The 18,572-nt window shown below is 38.6% G+C and overlaps 1 protein-coding gene across 4 annotated transcripts in view; it reads left to right on the top strand.

Moving 5' to 3' along the window:
• The window catches only part of fam234a (family with sequence similarity 234 member A), a 43,264-nt gene extending 26,915 nt beyond the window's left edge, over window positions 1-16,349 (top strand). For 3 of the 4 annotated variants that reach the window (XM_087998000.1, XM_087998001.1, XM_087998002.1), the window contains exons 9-12: window positions 782-863; window positions 2,671-2,820; window positions 4,764-4,875; window positions 9,123-16,349. In XM_087998000.1, the coding sequence (XP_087854126.1) occupies window positions 782-863; window positions 2,671-2,820; window positions 4,764-4,875; window positions 9,123-9,331 (553 nt within the window). In that variant the 3' untranslated portion in view covers window positions 9,332-16,349. The remainder of the gene's footprint in view (window positions 1-781; window positions 864-2,670; window positions 2,821-4,763; window positions 4,876-9,122) is intronic. The other variant, XM_043711159.2, reaches the window with a different exon arrangement.
• The last annotated feature ends 2,223 nt before the right edge of the window (window positions 16,350-18,572 follow it).

The raw sequence follows: 18,572 nt of genomic DNA, 5'->3' as shown, positions 1-18,572 counted from the left end.
TAACCTTTTGTATTATTCAGCTCAAACTTTCAATTCCAGATTTGATTAATCACATTTACATTCCACAAACTGGCATTGTGCATTCTGAACCCCTGGCCACAGAGCATTAGTTTCAACTCTGGGTTACTAGTCCTGTGACATGTCGTTATACCACCACTTTGCACTATCCCCCACTTGCCCCTGTAATTTCTTTGAAACAGGAATGAGTAAACACATACGAATTGCTAAGCTGCTTTAGTTCATGATGGGTTAACATACAGAGCAATCATTATCATGAGACATACTCAATGCAACTTATATATCCATATTTGTTATATTTGATGTAAACTAGCACCTAGCAAACTGGTTAAAGTTTGACTTCTCCGGTTTCTGTTTACAAATTCGTTTCTTCTTCTTCTTCCTATATTCATATCGCCATTTACGTCAGTCACCCACTTTGCAATGGCCGTGAATAGCAGCCTATCACGATGGCTGGGAGATGTTCACTGATTGCTTTCAACATTCTTTTTTACTGTCTTTGAGAAAGTATCTAATATTAGTTTTATTTGTATTTTAGCTACCCTTTGAATGGCACCTATTTTTATTAATATAAAACCTTTCCCCAAATGTTTTTTGTGTGGAAAATGATACAGTTGTAATTACGTATTACTTTTTATTTTTGTTGAGCTTTCTTGGATTTACTCAAGTAATGAAAATGGGTTGGTTTTACTGAAAATAATTTTAATGTGCAGCATTTATTACAATTTTTAAAAAAATTTATATGCTGTAACTTTAATTTCAGAGCGCCAGTGTCTGGTTACTTCAACGCTGATGATGTTTTTGATTTCCTAATTGAAGACTTCATTGAAAAGAACAGGAAGAAGGTTTGGTGTAACCAATACTTCTATACAATATCATTTAATTATTTGAATGAATAGACTACTTAATTTGGAATGCAACAGCATATGTAAAGTAAGCTTATTTTGTCTTGGGAACTCCAAATAGATTTAGATTAGATTAGATTGCTTTACAGTGTGGAAACAGGCCCTTCAGCCCAACAGGTCCACACCGACCCGCCGAAGCAAAAACCACCCATACCCCTACATTTACCCCTTACCTAATACTACGGACAATTTAGCATGGCCAATTCACCTGATCTGCACATCTTTGGACTGTGGGAGGAAACCGGAGCACCCGGAGGAAACCCACGCAGACACGGGGAGAACATGCAAACTACACACAGTCAATCGCCTGAGGCGGGAATTGAACCCGGGTCTCTGGCGCTGTGAGGCAGCAGTGCTAACCGCTGTGCCACCGTGCCGCCCACAAATAGTTTGATATAAATTGACTCTTCAATGGGTTCTCTGGATTGGAGGTTTTTCGCTATCTTGACATATATGAATAAAAGTCAACTGAGCCACAGAGTTACAACTCAACCTGACTGAGTCATGTAGCCATGGCTTGAAAGCGGGTGGTTTACCTTCTGTCTTATTAGAGGAACAAAAATGGATGGTACTATGAATTTTAGATGAGAAAAATTATATTTGTTTTCTGAAAAGTAAAGGAACTTATAGCACCCTATTGGAAAACAGCTACTAAGTAAAATGTATAAGTAATTAATTCAGTGTTAATCTTGTTTCAATCCCATCTGGAGGTAATAATAGATAACTCAAATTCCATAGTGAAATCTGGCTTGACACATCATAGGTTTAATCTTTGCACTGGATTACTGTCTTGGTTAGTTACAGAATGTATTCATAAAAGGCTGCCAGAGTTCTTTAAAAACAAATCACAAAAAAAGGGAAAAGTCAGAAAAGAGTTTAGGAAGAATTTAACATAAACAGCAAAACATAATTTCAAACATTTTCTTAGCAATATCCTTTATGCGCACACACAATCCCAGTGAAGTGGCACTCCTATCTTTACTTTTTTGTTTCTTTCTTAATTGACTCTGTCCGATTTTGATGGCATAGAAACCTCCTTTGTGGTTCTGATGAAATTGATTCCTTTTAACTCTGATAGCTTGAAAAGTTTCAGTTGAAAAGTGTGGTGCTGGAGAAGCACAGCCGGTCAGGCAGCATCTGAGGAACAGGAGAGTTGATGTTTCAGGCACAAGCCCTTCATTAGGATGGGCTTGTACCAAAACGTTGATTGTCCTGCTCCTCGGATGCTGCCTCACTGGCTGTGCTTTCTCAGCGCCACACTTTTCAACTCTGACCTCCAGCATCTACAGTCCTCACTTTCTCCAGAACCTCATTTCAGTCTGACAGTTTAAAACCCTTTGCACAATCTCTCGCCTTTCAGCTGGGTGAAATTATTCTTTTGAATTGCAACCTGATTCAGAACTGAATTTTTTTTAAAAATCTAGTCTATTCTGCTGAATATCCTCGACTTTGTGAAGACTTCCTCAGTGAATAGATAGCCAGCTAAGCACAAGTCATGTGCCTTGTAGAGTCATACAGCACAGAAACAGACCTTAGGCCCTGCTGGAAGTTATGTATTTAGTTCACTATTTCAAATGACTTTCTGACCTCTTTAAAATAAAATATGTTCTTCCTAGAACTGAAGCCACAAACTTATTTTGCCACTACTTAAAAAAAACAAATTTCAGATGATGTACACCTTTATCACAATGTAAGACCACTTTAACTCAGATTTGTTTTACGATTTTGACACTGATTTGCTCTGTAGATTACTATTGTGGATGGTAAAACTGGCAAGATTCTATGGGAAGAGGATTTAATATGCAGAAAAGACTGTCCCAAACCATCCACTATCAACACTGTATCCCGAACAGCTTTCCTTTTCTGGGGTGAACTTCCAACACATACCAATGGCTCTGTAAGTCTGTTATTCCATAGTAGTAAAAGGAGTATTTATGTGAAGTTTGGATTTATTGCTAAAGCAAAGAATAAATTCAAAGACTTTTTAATGAGTGCCAATGTTGTGAACGGTACAAATTAACACGGCGTTGTTACTCATGATGCTTTTAGTCAAATTTTTAGATACAAATCTGCTGGTGAAATGTTTAAACTAGTTGGCAAGTGTATGTTTTTATATTGGAATTGTTGATAGAACATTACTGCATCAAGTGTTGCATCAGAGTGCAGTCTTCTGTCTGACCCTTTAGCAAAATGTGTTTCTCATTTAGCGCAGTCTTAGAAAATGGAGACTGAAATAACAAGTCAGCTAGAAATTTCTCATTGTAGAATAACTATTAAGATCAGAATTTATTTCTTGTACTTTGTGTTTATCATTGGTAATACTTTATTTTATTGGGCACATTACATATAGAATCAGCAATAGTACCAGAAGCTAATATGGTGAATAGTATAGTATTCTATGTGAAATGAGCAATATATAAGTAAAGGAACAAAAGAGAATGAAAGAGGAATCTTTATTTATTTTAATGTGGGATGTGGGTGTCTCCAACCAGGCCATTTTATTACCCATCTTTAACTACCTTGTAGAAGGAGAGCTAACTCCTTGAACCATTGAGGTGTTAGTACATCTACAGTGCTGTGAGGAATTCTCAGTGTCTGACTTGCTCGCGGTGCCACAGTATTTATATGGCCAGTCCAGTTCCATTTCTGGTCAGTGGTGATGCTGCAGGCTGTTGACAATCGTGTGGGGATGAGTCAGTAGCTCTAATGCTATTGTATATAGAAAAGAGATACTTAGGTTCTCTATTGGTATGAATAGCTATCATCTGGTGATTATCTAGTGTCAATGTTATTTGTAACTTAGCAGTCCAAGCTTGAATATTGACCAGGTCTTGTTGCATATGGGCATCAGCTGCTTCAGTGCTAAACCAATTCTGACCTTATAGTGGCGGGAAGGTTACTAATGAAGCAGCTGAGCACCCATGATCAGATAAGCATCTAATGTCTTCATGAGCTGTTTTCACTTTGAGAGCAATTCTTTAGGTTATCTTGCCCTTGTTTAACTTTAGTTTAGACTTTTTAGAGGCATATTTTTTCATCTACTGATGCTTTATATCTAGTACTGACACAGAAACCCCATTGTGTAGATGAGTGCAGCTCCAACAATATACAAGAAGCTTGACACCACCCAGGACATAACAGCTCACTTGACTGGCATCATACCCACAAATATTCGCTTCCTTTGTCATCAATACTCAGTAGCTGCAAACATTCACCAAGTGTCCTTAGACACGGTTTTTCAAAGCCACAATCACTACCATCTAGAAGGACAGATGCAGTAGACACATGGAAAAACCACAATCTGCAACTTACCTTCTAAGCTACTGACCTGCCAAACATGAAAATGTATCACCATTCCTTCATTGTCACTGGGTCCAAATCCTGAAACTCCCTCCTTAACAGCATTGTAGGTCTACCCTTACCAAGTAGACAGCAGCAGTTCATGAAGACAGCTCGCCACCACTCTTTGTTCTGGAACAACAGCCAAAACGTGAAGCTAATTAGGGATTCTAGGTGGAGTGGGGAATCGACAGGCCTGCACCGTAATATAAATGAGATCACATCTGTAAGACTGTCATTGTGGAGGAGAGCTCCTAAATAAAACAGTGTGCAGCAAGTGCTCTGGAAGACCTCAGCATACCAGCTTCTGCTGGGAACCTGGCTGTAGTCAATGGCCTGGCTTAGGATTCACCCCTACTAGAGTGGGAAAATTTCACCAGATTTGTGCTGATGCTTTTCTTCAAATGGGCCACCTGGTCTGACCTCTCCTTTTCCATATTAATATCTCTCTCAAAATACTTTATGGATGCTGTATGTTTTAATCATTTTTGTATTACTCAGGTGCCAGAAGATTTAACTGAGAATAGACATTATCTCTACATGGCTCATCCATCACATCCATATGTAATGCTGGAGCTAAAAAACACCACTGAAAATGTGCTTTCCTTTACTAGTAAGTTCTTACACCATATATTGAATAAAATTGCTTACAAGAATGAGTTAGTTATTTGATATACTATGCGTTTTGTTTGATAACTTATAAAGACCAAGAATAAATAGGATGTGGTCCTAGTGAAAATTGCTTTATCCATATGTTAATGTATGTCCTCCAACTTGACAGTTCCCACAGGAACTACATCGGTAAAGGCATAGCTGAGGTATAACAAACTGAAAGTGTCTGACTAGTTATCAAAATAATTGAACAGATTCAGCCATAAAAGCAGCAAGAACCTTACTATTGCCTGCAGTACTTCAAACTAGACAGGAATAAATCTAGTTCCTGTTCCTGATTGCATTCCATTAATATTTACAGTGAAGATCCATATTACTGTCGTATCACAGCATCTTTAATATTCTCTGGAGAATGTTTCAAGGTGCTTATATAAATAAAATATAGGATAGTTGGGAGCAATATGTAGTACTGATACAAGTCAGCATATGAAATCCAGTTAATTTAAATGTTCCCCTTACCCTATAGAATCACGTTGGTCAAGTGGAAGAAGTTATAACTCCATCCATTCCTCAAGACCTTTTTGTTTCCCCATACGACCTCTTTGACATTTGTCTATATTTGACCAACTCTGTTCCATGTTCTGGCACTAACAGGCACTGTCCTGTCTGACAGATTGATTCCAGATCTATTAATTTACTTTAAACAGAAATGGAAATTGCTGGAGCAATTCAGCAGGTCTGGCAGCATCTGGGGTTAGAAACCAAAGTTAACTAATGCAGTTAACTGGAGTTCTGAAGAAATGTTGATGCTGAGTTTCTCTAGCAATTTCTGTTTTTTGTTTCAGATTTCCAGCATCTGCAGTTCTTTGTTTTGTCACCCATTTACCTTTCCCCTTATGGGATTTGATTTCTGCATTCTCATTTCTGGGTGAATGGTGAACATAGTTACACTCAGTTCCAGGCAAGGTTTTCTAATTTGTTTTGATTTCAGACTGCACACAGCAGATTGTTAAGCTCCTGAGCGAGGAGGCAGGAACTGATACTCTTCTTCGTTCATTTGCCCCCTCAGTTGGTTACAACAGGGTTGATTTATAAAGGGACCCATCCCTTCTCCATACCTTTCTGAGAGGTAACCTTATAGAAGTTTATAAAATAATGAGGTGTATAGACACGGTTAATGGTAGTTGTCTTTTTTCGAGGTTAGGGGATTTCAAGACTAGGGGACACATTTTAAGATGAGAGGAGGGAGATTTAAAAATTCATGAGGGACAAATTTTTCACACACAGGGTGGTTAGTGTGTGGGATGAACTTCCTGAGGAAGTAATGGATGTGGGTACTATTCCAATGTTTAAAAGGCATTTAAATAAAGACATGACCAGGAAAGGTTTGGAGGAATATGGGCCCGGTGCAGGCAGGTAGGACCAGTTTAGTTTGGGATTATGTTCGACATGAACTGGTTGGACCAAAGGATCTGTTTCTATGCGATATCACTCTGAATTGTTTTTACCAGGTTTTCTTGAGGTAACAATTGAGTGAGTTTTTAGTTACTAAATACAGGAAGAAATAAAAAAACATTCAACCACATTGCAGGCTATAGCTCGCTAGCTGTTAAGAGGGAGTCTCTTCAATCCACCTTAGTCTGAACTTTCACAGGAATACAGTTGTATCCTATATGGCTGTGTATTTAAAACGGTATTTTGATGTTTGGTAGGTAGCTGCACTTTTAAAATATTACTTAGCCATGTATTGTATTTTATGGAAATGTCTCACAATATGGTGGCTCCACTATGGTTCTCGAAACAAGAATCTAAATCTGTTATTGGGTAACAGTCCATTGTGTGTTGTCTTTGTCTCGGTACCTTGGATTTACTTCCTTAATGAAGGCATCTAGCTCTAGCTTATAGTTGAAATAGCAGACTGTGCAAGCTAAAAATCTTCCTCAGTCATCTTAAGTCAACTGAGAACTACTTTCAGCCATTTTATGCTGCTTCAGTCCTGGACAGTCTTAACAGTACAATATTGTGGCCATTGGCTTGGTTATGGTTGTGAGGACATTAGTTGTTGAGCAGTCCATTCCAAGGTTCTTGGTTTTGTAGGTTGATTGAAAGTTATTTTGACAGTGGCTGGCTGATGGCATGAGATAGTCACTTTTCCATTTTCTTTCCTGCAATGTACCGGTGTTAAATGGCTGCTCTCAAACTGTGACCTTGACAGCACATTAGTCAGGCCATTAACACACATGGACCTGGATTTCAGTCAAATTTTTAAACCCATGTTTTATAAATCCCTGGAAGGATAGAAACAAACCTGCCTACATGAAATGGCTTCCTGCTAAGATGGGGAATAGGTGGTTAGCCCCTCATTTATACTTCCTTTTTTGGGTTTTTCTGTTTGGAGTTTCCTAACTCTATACAAGTGTGACAACATTCACTCTAAGTCGTGTGTGTGTGTGGGTGTAACCGCTCTGAAGTTCTGCATAATGCAACTGTGACTTCCGATTCCGGAAGTTGTTGCTGAATGGAGGTCGATTCAGAAGCAAAAAAAAAATTAGCGGGAACGGTGGGCATGACAATCCATGGGTCCACTCAGGACTCTGTCAGATGGTCACTGAATTTATATCCAAAGTCGTCATTTGGTTGTAAGAGTCATTTTTCTTTTAATATGCAAGTGCAATATGTCTGCAAATATTTCAACATCCTGATACCCTATCATGACAACAGTTTGTCTTGTTCAATTTATAAATTGACTTAAAATAACTTTTATACATCAGTGAGTTTGCTTGTCAGAATTCTCTTCACAGTTATGAACAACCTGCTTCTACCTATCTTTTTGTCGGCCAGATGTGTGGCAGTGAATGTCAGTTTGCCAATTTCTGTATCTGTTTTAATACCCTTCTTACTATACTGTCCATGAATGCAAACAAGTCTACAAATAATTGTTGCTCTGTTCAGGTTCAATATCACCTTTTGTGTTTATTTAATGATCAGTGCAACCCAAGAACCTGTTTTCCTTGTTAATCATACATGTTTCAACAAATCACTTCTTGCTTTTTGACAATTCAGTTTTTTCGACATCCTCCATGAATTGTATCTTCACCAGCTGTTGCAGAGCTCAGCCATCTTACTGTTTCCATTGCAGTTGATCTAATGTTAGCTCAATTGAAACCTGTTTGATGTGTTTTCTTTTTACTGTGAGACTTGATATTTGATTATTGACTTGCATCTGCCAATTGTGAAACTCTCCTTACTGACGAAATTGACAACATGTATAGGAACAGTGTAGAAACCTTCTCGTATAATAGAAGGCCCCGATTGAATTTTCTGACTAACATTGATTATATTGCATTCACCTATCATTCATGAGATTTGCCATTGTGAGGGCTGGGCCAACAATAAATTTGATTATTAACCCATGAATATTGTTCAGTTCTTCCCTTGTTAGTGGATGTGACATGTATGTCCAGTAGGGCTGTGAATTGTCTGCCATCCAATGTCCTTGAATGTGAGTTTATGGGAATTCTTGAACTGCCCTTTAGGATATTTAAAAGTTTAAATTGAAGAAGGACATTTAAGAGTGCATTTTGCTCTAATAGTCACAATAGAAACAAAGTCTTCCATTCCTTCTTGATAAAGTTCCAAATATGATGTATATCAAATGTCTAGTTACAATGATACAAGTCAGAAAGTGGAACAGTCTTGTACACACCTTTTCAGTCTGCCTCCCTCAGCCAACACCCCTTCCCCCGAAACAATCCTCCTTTATTTTACCATCCTTCCCCAACTTCATTTCTCTCACCACTCCTCTCTCAGTTGTGAGGTGTCATTGTTACACAGCCCAAACCCTTAAGACTGTTAAAATAACCATTACGAAGAGCGAGGGTTACTCCTGGTCTGCAGAAATGTAGAGGGTAGTTCCAACCTTGAAACACCTAGAGGGAAGTATTGTAAAACGGAAATCTGCACTTCTTCTGAAGCCAGGTGAGATTAAAATAACCCTCAAGCCTTCTGTCAGCTGCATTCTGCTGATAATAGATCAGAGAAAAGTCTTTAAAAATAGAATGATAAATTGAGTGAATCTCAGCATTCTAAAATGGGACAAAAGGGTGGAGAAATGTGTGAATTTGAAGTAAATGTAATTATCACATGTCTGCCGTTGACAACTGTTACTTCAGTGTTATTTTGATGGCACCGAATTATTATTAATGTTCCTGATATAAAAATAAAGCCATATGATCTGTTTTATTTCAGCGGCCTTATTTGAATCAAGTAGACATGCTTGCAATGTCCTGCTGTTAGGGCAGCCTGTAGGAAGCAAACAAGGACCATTGACGATCATCAAACAAAAACTCAAAGAAAGCATCTCTTTCAGCACGGTCAGACGCCTAAACAAGGGGCACGATGTCTTCAGTGATGCTGAAATCAAGGAATACTACTATAGAATAAGATACAGGAACTAATGGTAAATGAAAAACAAATCAATGAAGAAATGCCCTGCTGTCTCGTTGCTAGATATATTTATGTACTTTGTTTTGTTCTTCTTGCTGGCAAATAAAAATTTGCCTGCAAAATATTATGTACTTTTAAGATCCATTCATAATGAAGCCTTCTGGTTTCAGAGTTTCATCTGATATTTCGCTTTCAAAAGGTGAAAGTCAAAATTAAATCCTAAAACAAGGTTGATATTCATAAGCAATTAGGGTAACTGTAATGCCGGTACTCAGTGATGTGTTTCATCAGCTTACTTTTTAAAGAAAATTCTTTGGGGGGATGTGCATGTTACGACAAGGCCTTCCTTAAGTATCCTCTAACTGAATGGCTTGCTAGGCCATATAAAAGGGCAGGAAAGTGCCAGCTACATTGCGGTCGGTCTGATGTCACCAAAAGAAAGGCCATTAGGCAGATGCAGTGGTATGGCAGTAATGTTACTGGAGCAGTCACTTCAGATTAATGTTCTGATGACATGGGTCCAAATCCCTCCAGAAAATGAAATTTCAATTCAATAAAAATCTGGAATAAAAAGCTAGCCTAATAGTGGCCATGTAACCACTGTCAATTGTTATTAAAATCCATGTCATATGATATTGCCCTTTAGGGGTGGACATCTGCTGCGCTTGCATACGTCTGACTCCAGACCCATAGCAATATGGTTGACTCTTAAATTCCCTATGAACAGTTAGGGATGGGCAGTAAACCTAGGCTTAGCCCATGACCCCCATGTCCCTTGGATGAATAGAGAGGTTTTTTTCTGAGAATCAATTATTGCTAAAAATGTTAGTGTACTGATTTGCATAAATATAGGGAAAAAAATGACCACATCCTACAATAGTGCAACTTTAAAAGGCTGACTACTGTTTTTTTTTGTATATTCTCAGGTCTATTTAAAAATGCAGGTACTAATTATGATATTGGAACCTGAGTGCAATACTTTAATTAGTGCATCAGCAAGAGTCTGGGCATTCTTTGTCTATAGTGGGATCCATGAATGGTACCTTAAAATCAGTCTAAAATGTTTTTGTCACAGGAACGACACATTGAAGAAAGCCTGATTACTCCTCTCCTAAGAATGAATAAGTTACATATTAATGGGCTGCCAAATTACATGCATCCATTCCAGTACATGCATCATCACTGTGCTCAGCAGGCTTTTGGCAAGTTCCTCAATTGTGTCCGTTTCCCATTTCTTGCCTTTCTGTTCGCAGCTCTTCCTCTCCTTCCAACAAAGACAGCATTCCTCTTGTCCTCATTTTCAATTATATCAGCTTTTGCATCAAAAAAAATCCCAGCCTCTGTTGTTTCTGCTATCTCCAGCACAATGATCCACAATCATGGCATTTGGTCATGTAGTCACAGGCAGTACGAAGCCTTTTGTTCACATCTTCTCTTACTCTGTCTAACGCCCCAAGCCCTCCTTCCAGGGGAAGCAACAGCTTCACTCAGTTCGGACAACTGCATTTGCTTCTCACAGTGCAGTTCACAATGGCAGGAGTAATCTCCAACTGGACTGATCATATTGCAGAGCACTTGTTCCTTAAACGTGATTCTGAACTTCCATGATGGATGCTGACTATTTATTTCACCACTCGCTCCACACAAATTTGTCCTTGGCCTGCTTCAGTGATGCAGTGAAACTTGGTAGAACCTTGAGGGATAGCACCTCATTCTCCACTTAGGAACTTCTGCACACAACATTGAGTTCTGTGATTTCAGACTGTTATCTTTGATTCTATTCTTCTGCTACGTGTCATAGAGCCAAAGAGATGCACAGCACTGAAATAGACCGTTCAGTCCAACTCCTCCATGCCGACCAGATATCCTCTAATCTAGTTCCATTAGCCAGCACTTGGCCCAAATCCCTGTAAACCCTTCCTATCCATATACCCATCCAGATGCCTTTTAACTGTTGTATTGTCCCAGCCTCCACCACTTCCTCTGGCAGCTCGTTCCATACACGCACCACCTTCTATGTGAAAAGTTGCCCCTTAGGTCCTTTTAATATCTTTCCCTTCTCACCCTAAACCTATGTCCTCTAGTTCTGGACTTCCCCACCCCAGGGAAAAGACCTTAACTATTTACCCTATCCATACCGCTCATGATTTTATAAACCTCTATAAGGTCACCCCTCAGCTTCCAATGCTCCAGGGAAAACAGCACCAGCCTATATACAGCCTCTCCCTATAGCTCAAACCCTCCAACCGTGGCAACATCCTTGTCAGTGTGAATCTTTTCATGTTATTGTTTACAAACAGAACTATCCATTATTCTGGCATTTAAATTCACTTTGGACAACAGTTTTTTGTTGCCTTCATGTCATTTCCTATGCCTTTTGCTCCACCGCATCTTTGGTATTTAATCTTTCCCAGCCTTGACTCTATGCTAGTCCTTCCCTTTTGATCTTCCACCACCTTCGCTCCTTTCAACGGCATAAATCCCATCACACTTCTACTTGCTGTCAGTTCGAAAGGACGCTCCTATTCACCTCAAAACATTAACTCTGTTTCTGTGTCCACAAATGCTTCTGGACCTACCAAGTATTTCTAGCATTTACTGATCTCTATTTCAGATTTTCAGCGTTTCTTTGGTTTTTTGCTTGATGGGAATTCGATCAATTGTTTGTCTTTCACAATCCTGACTGCCAAATGCTGGGAGCCAAAAATTTATTCCGAAAGAGTTGCAAAGTTTACAAATGTAGCTTTTTGTTAACATGGGAATACCTTGTATGTTTCTTTGGGAAATCCAGAATGGGCATTGGTAGAAATTGTGAAGTCTGTTGCAGCAACTACAGTAGCGCCTCGACTTACGAACTTAATCCGTTCCAGGACCCGGTTCGCGAACCAAATCAATTTTTCCCATTTGAATTAATGTAATTCCAATTGATCCGTTTCGCCATGTCGTACTGCTGAGCGGGATCAGAAACGCGAGCACCATTCTCGTGTTTAGCTATTATTTCCTTCTTCGTTTCCACTGTAATACGTTTAGGCTTCTTAACATCACTATCACTACCACTTTTCACTTTCTGGGAGCCATAAATGAGGGCTAATTTAATGCAAAAAAACAAAAAAACATAAGAATGCTTGGACGTAGCAACGAACGATGTTCACAGTGCGCGCACCAAAGACGAACTGAATGAGATCACGCGGAGCCCGAGAGCTTTTGCGTTCAAAGCGCGCGTAGCAAAGCAGAACAATGAAACCACATGGTCGCACACAGGCTTTTTGCGTTCGTACCTTGAATTTCATACGTATGTTGAAGCAAAAGTTTATGTACAATCCTGTATGTAAACAGATTTGTTCGTGAACGGGGTCGTTCGTATGTCGAGGCTCTACTGTATTTAAGTCTTCCATAGCTGTCGTACAAATGGTTTAAATTGGTCCTCCCTTCAATACTGCAGTTTCTGCTGCTATGCTGGTGGGAAAGCATATATCATTTAATCTCCATATGTGAATTATACCAGGCATAACTGATTAAACAAATATGCTGGCATAATTTAGTGATGGCTATTACAAAGACGGATTAGGGTAGGCTTATTTTCTTCATTGCTTCCATGTATTCCCACTGCTAGACTGTTCAAAAAATGAATTGATTGAGTGTAAATTAGCAGGCTGGAGGGGGAAGCCAAAATTCCAGGGAAGTGGAAGTGCCATTGAGTTTAGCTTAATTCTATTTCTTGCGTGACAAGTGGCAGAATTCAGCTGTGGACCACTGGAGCCGCGTGACAGTAAGAAAAGATTGAGAGTTGGAAAGGGAGGTGAGAATTAGACCAACAGTCTGGATGGAGAGAAGAAGGGATTATGGATCTAACAATGCAGGAGAGGGGCCCTTAAATTGAGGCCAATGGGTTACAGGTCAGTGGAGTCCAACACATCACAGCAGCAAGGAAAAACTAATTGAAAGGTGGATCTCTCTTGACTCATAAGCAGTGTTCAACAAAACACTGAACTGTAGCACCAGCTATTTTGATCTTCAGTTAGCTGTGGGTTTTTTTTTTAACTCCAGGAACCTTGATCAGCAAAGCCTTTACTAAATTAATCCAAATTTGTAGTGCAACCCTGATGTAAGTATTAGAGTTCTCAACTCTCTAAAACTGCTCAGAACTGACAGTTGTAGAAGCAGCAGGTTGAAATCACATCTTGCAACTTCTCATTTTTAATATTGCCCTCAGTCAAGATGTTAGCTGGTATATAAAGGCATTTTTTAAAAAAACTATACTTTTTCCCTTTGGCTGTTGGAATTGAAACATAAAGATTTTGTGCTAATTAGAGTGTCTTTAAATGTTTGTTACCACATTACAATGTGGTTTTGCAGTATATAAGAATGAATGTAAAATAAATGAAACTACAATATCTTTTTTTTGTGTGTGTACGCTGCACTGGAGAGAGCTCACATTGCACGAATACTTTAACTAAAGGCCTTGTTTTATGAAGCTGTGCCAGAATATTTGCCATGTGCCAATTTTGATCCGTTAACCAGAATTCTACTCAATAGTTCAGGAAAACGTGCTGTTAGATAAAATGTTGCAATTTATCTTGTACTTGTATGATAAATATTTATGGTCAGTTTGAATTAACCAAAACTTTACAATGTAATTGACCCTGATTTCTTAAAACAATTAAATTTGATCATCCCAAACTTGAAAAATAATTGAAATGCAAGTTAATGTAAATACTTTCAACATTCTTTATTGTTTTTGCATTTTTTCAATAGTGAGTTTTCTCTCAAAATAATTAATGTTTGTTTATAGTAAGAGTTAATCTTCTCAAGTATTCACTCAATTAACTTTATTCAAAACATTGTGATTACTGTTGATGGGGAATGTGCACCTTATTCTGAATCTAATAATGTATTTAGTGCACTGATTAAAATTAAACTTCCTACAACATAAAATGCAATAATTCAGTACTGTATTGCTGTTAAATTTCTTAGGAGAAATGGCTGAAGAATTAAGTGCATTACCAAGTCTGCAAAGTGTTCAAGAGATGGTGAACTAAAGTAGATAATAATGGGTAGATGAAACTAAGGCTTGCACTGTTATACAGAAGGGAAGACTAAAGTAGCTCAGAAGGAGTTCAGATTCCTGAGGTTTTTCTACCTTTTTTGATTATGGCAGCCTCAGCTCAACAGTTGAGGTTCTCTTACCAAAAAATGTGCTGAACAACCTTCAGAAATTTGGTCACTGGTTTCAAACCGTTCTAAGATAATAGAATGGTAACCTATAGTACATAACTGCACTGTATATTGGGCAAACTGGATTAAATAAGAAACTACTTAACTAACTTAATAAATTACTGATTAGCTTAATTAAATTAATTAATTTTAATTAAAGTAACTTATTTATAGTGAACAGAACTAACTAAACTTTCAGAAGCAGTGTGCAGTAAGTTGTCAGCTTAGACTCGGTTATGCTTTTGCCTCTGAGTCTGCACATAGTAGGTTCAAATCCTATTGCAGAGATGGGAGCAATTTCATTCATTCGGTGCAGTGTCACAGGAATCTTGCATGACTAAACTAGCTTTTGGATGACAAGTTAAACCAAAACCCTATCTGTTCTCTCATGCAATATTTCAAAATTCTATAGCACTCCTCAAAGAAGAGCTGAGTAGCTCTTCCCAGTAGACTAATTAATATTAATCTTTCAACCAACAGAAGTTGAAAATGCTATGCATACTCAGCAAGCCAGGCAGCAACTATACAAAGGGAAACTAAGTTAATGTTTTAGGTCGATAACCTTTCTTCAGATTCTGATTCTGGTGAAAGTTCATTGACCTAAAATATTAACTCTCTTTCATTTTCCACAGATGCCAGAGGTAGTGAGCATTTTGGTGTTCTGTTTTTATTTCGGATCTCTGGCTTTTGCAGTGTTTTTGTTGGGATGGCTTAAGATCCCATGGTGATCTGTTTGTGAGCCGTTTGAGGGAAGTTGCTGCATGAAAATGTAACTTTTGTACGTCCTTGACTACAGCAGTAATCACATTTCTAAAGTACTTATTGGCTATAAAGCACTTTAGGCTGTTCTGAAATCACAAAAGGTGCTAAAGAAATGTAAGTATTTCTTGTTTTTTTTAGGAGGGAACGGAATTGAAATTTATGTGGGAAGAATGGAAAGATTGCTTTTGAGGTCACTGAAGAGTGAATTGTTTCTGACTGCTTGAACTTTATGGCAATGATTTCATGTCAATAAATTTTATTTTATCTAAACTTAGAATTTTATTTGTCTTCAAACAGAAACCAAGGACAAGAGTGTTCATATATTTCTTAAACTTCTCTTAATGTAGTTGGATACTGAGCTTTACACAACTTATTAAAAATTACATTTTGATAAACAGTATTTATCTTTACAAGATTGATAGAAATTGCTAAATTTAGGAATTCTCAAGACTTCAGCTTTCTATTTGCCTCACTAAATAAAGCTTGCCAAAAATCAAGTGAATAACTGAATTAAACCTTATTGTGGAGCAGAGGAATATTAATATATAAAAATAGCAAACCAATTTGAAATTGTAATATAATTAACATTAATGAACTGCCAAAAATAATTTCCTATTGTATTCTTTGTAGGGGATTTTATATGTAAACACAGTATCAATTGTTTTCGCTGTGTAACTATATTAAATTCTTGGTTTCATGTTTGCTTCAATGTATATATGTGAAAATATCGGCCTGATTCTAAAGTGAAATATTCCATTTGTTGTCAGTACATTTCACAATCAATTTAATAGTTTAATGATGTGCTGACTCTTTAGGGTGCCTTGCATTTATAAGATCATGTGTTTATTTGTATAAGTAGTTTGTCCTTTTTCTTATACTGTACATTGTTTTTCCAACATTTCCAAAGAAGCTTTGTTCAAAAGTTGAATGCAGTAGGAAGTGCTTTGCATGTGGTTGTCATATGACTTATAACAAATACTTCTGTTCCATCGTGCAATAATCTGTTGTTTGCTGATGTAACCATGAAGAGATTAAACTTGCTTTGTGTTGTGATTGTGTGGATTTTGTGTTTGAGTTCAACCTGTATGTAAATAAGTAGACTTGTATGGTTCGAGTACAGAGAAACCGATCATCAATTGTGACTACACATGTATACCATGTAAGCAAACACAGGTTAATGAAAGCATGCATATTTATGTTTTATTATCCAAAGTTTAATTACAGAGTAATGACAAAAGCAGGAAGCTGTGGAAATATGAAGTAGAATAGCTTTGGTACTTTGACAATACCTTCCAACTGCATGACCTCTACCACCTAGAAAGACTAGGGCAGCTGATGCCTGGAATGACATGACTGCAGGTTTCCCACCAGACCACATAGCATCTTGACCTTGACATTTTTTTTAGATTACTTGGTGTGGAAACAGGCCCTTCCGCCCAACAGGTCCATGCCGACCTTCTGAAACGCAATCCACCCAGACCCATTCCCCTACACCTAACACTATGGGCAAATTTAGCATGGCCAATTCACCTGACCTGCACACCTTTGGACTGTGGGAGGAAACTGGAGCACCCGGAGGAAACCCACACAGACACGGGGAGAATGTGCAAACTCCACACAGACAGTTGCCTGAAGCGGAAATTGAACCTGGTTCTCTGGCACTGTGAGGCAGCAGTGCTAACGACTGTGCCACCACGCCGCCAGTATATACCTAATATACTCGAGTAACAGTTATTTTTGGCCAAATAATCTGGAATTTTCCATATATCTCGTGTAAAAGTCGACCCTAGTTCTTCACAGATTAACATTTGAATCAGTGTGCCAGCTGTCATGTTCCTCTCCAGTCTGACAGTTGTTCCATTCCTGTCTTCCAGTCCACTGGCTGTTGTGTTCCGCTCCGGGTTTCCAGAATTACCATAATTTTCTTTTCCTTTATTCATTTAGACATCAGTTGGGCTTCTGTTAATGATATGGTATGAACTTTGACGGGCATGACTTTCAGCCATTCAAAGGTAGCATTCATGTTGTAGTCAATCCCATAAATTTAACCTTAAAAATTAGTCAAAAAAATTAGACTATTACTTGAGTATATGCGGTATCACAGTCCTTTCGCTTACAATGGTCAAAATCTTGGAACTCCACGCCAATGACAGTAATGGTTTGAGAAGGCAGCACACTGCCACCTTGCAATACGTTTTGGCCAAGCCAGTGATGCCATTGTGGGATATAGGTGAATTAATGTTATTTCTGCAATTATAAGTTCTGATACAGAGTAAATGAATTCCCATTAGTTTGGGATTGTTTCGGACGAGAGCTGACTTAGCAAAAATGAGGAAACATATAATCCGTTAAAGAAAATGGTATGTTAGCATGAGACGTGATTACAGAACAATGGTGGATGTATGGGCAAACAGGAACAACATCTGTTTCCTCACTTGTACAGAGACACAGGAACAAACCCCAATTAAAAGGGCTTAGTGATAAGATGCTGTGAGGGGCAGAGCAGATAATAGTAAGCAAAGGATGGGATGACGTCAAACACCCTTATGGGAGCAGAGATAGACATTTGTCACTGACAAGGCCGGATAAACAGAAGTTGTGGGATCAGTCTTAAGGAAATGAATGACGTAAGCGAAGCAGGGAACAAACAATGGAATAAGGAAAACAGATGGGAAAAAACTGTATAAATTGCGAGAGTTTGTTGGGGTTTACTGTGCATTTGTCATTGCCTTACCTGGCAATTAGACATGGCACCCACTTGCAAGTGTACAAATAAACGACTCTGATTCAGATATTTGGTCTCGGACTGAAATTATTAAAGTGAGTGAGCTTTTGTTTCTCACAATTGGGGGCTCGTCGTGGATTTTCTTCCATCACCGGGGGAGTGGCTGGCCTTGGACACTGGGAAGACGCGTCCCGTTCCCCATTGAGGAGCGGTCTCGTGTCCCGGTTTGGTCTGCTCCCTTGGGTGACTGGTGTGAATCCTACAAGAGAGACATCTGAATCAGACAGTGATAGGAGGTTGATAGACAATACAGCAGAAAGGGGCCAGGCAACTCTGTGCACAGCCCAAGGTAAGAAAATTGACTTTTAAGTATTGCCTTGGTGGCCGGGATTGAGTTTTAGTAGTTAATAAGGGACTAACGAAGGAACTCAATATGGATTGCGCTGTGGGGAAGGAAAAAGCCTCCGGGGAAACAAAGTAAGGAAAAGGCAATGGAAATGGAGGCGGGGTCCCTTACAACATTCCTCCGGAAAGTCCTTTGGGCAGGATGT

Source organism: Chiloscyllium plagiosum, unplaced genomic scaffold (assembly GCF_037043375.1).
Source record: "Chiloscyllium plagiosum isolate Xiang-an unplaced genomic scaffold, Cpla_swu_hap1 HiC_scaffold_20, whole genome shotgun sequence".
NCBI lineage: Eukaryota > Metazoa > Chordata > Chondrichthyes > Orectolobiformes > Hemiscylliidae > Chiloscyllium > Chiloscyllium plagiosum.
This window is presented reverse-complemented; position numbering and strand designations above follow the sequence as displayed.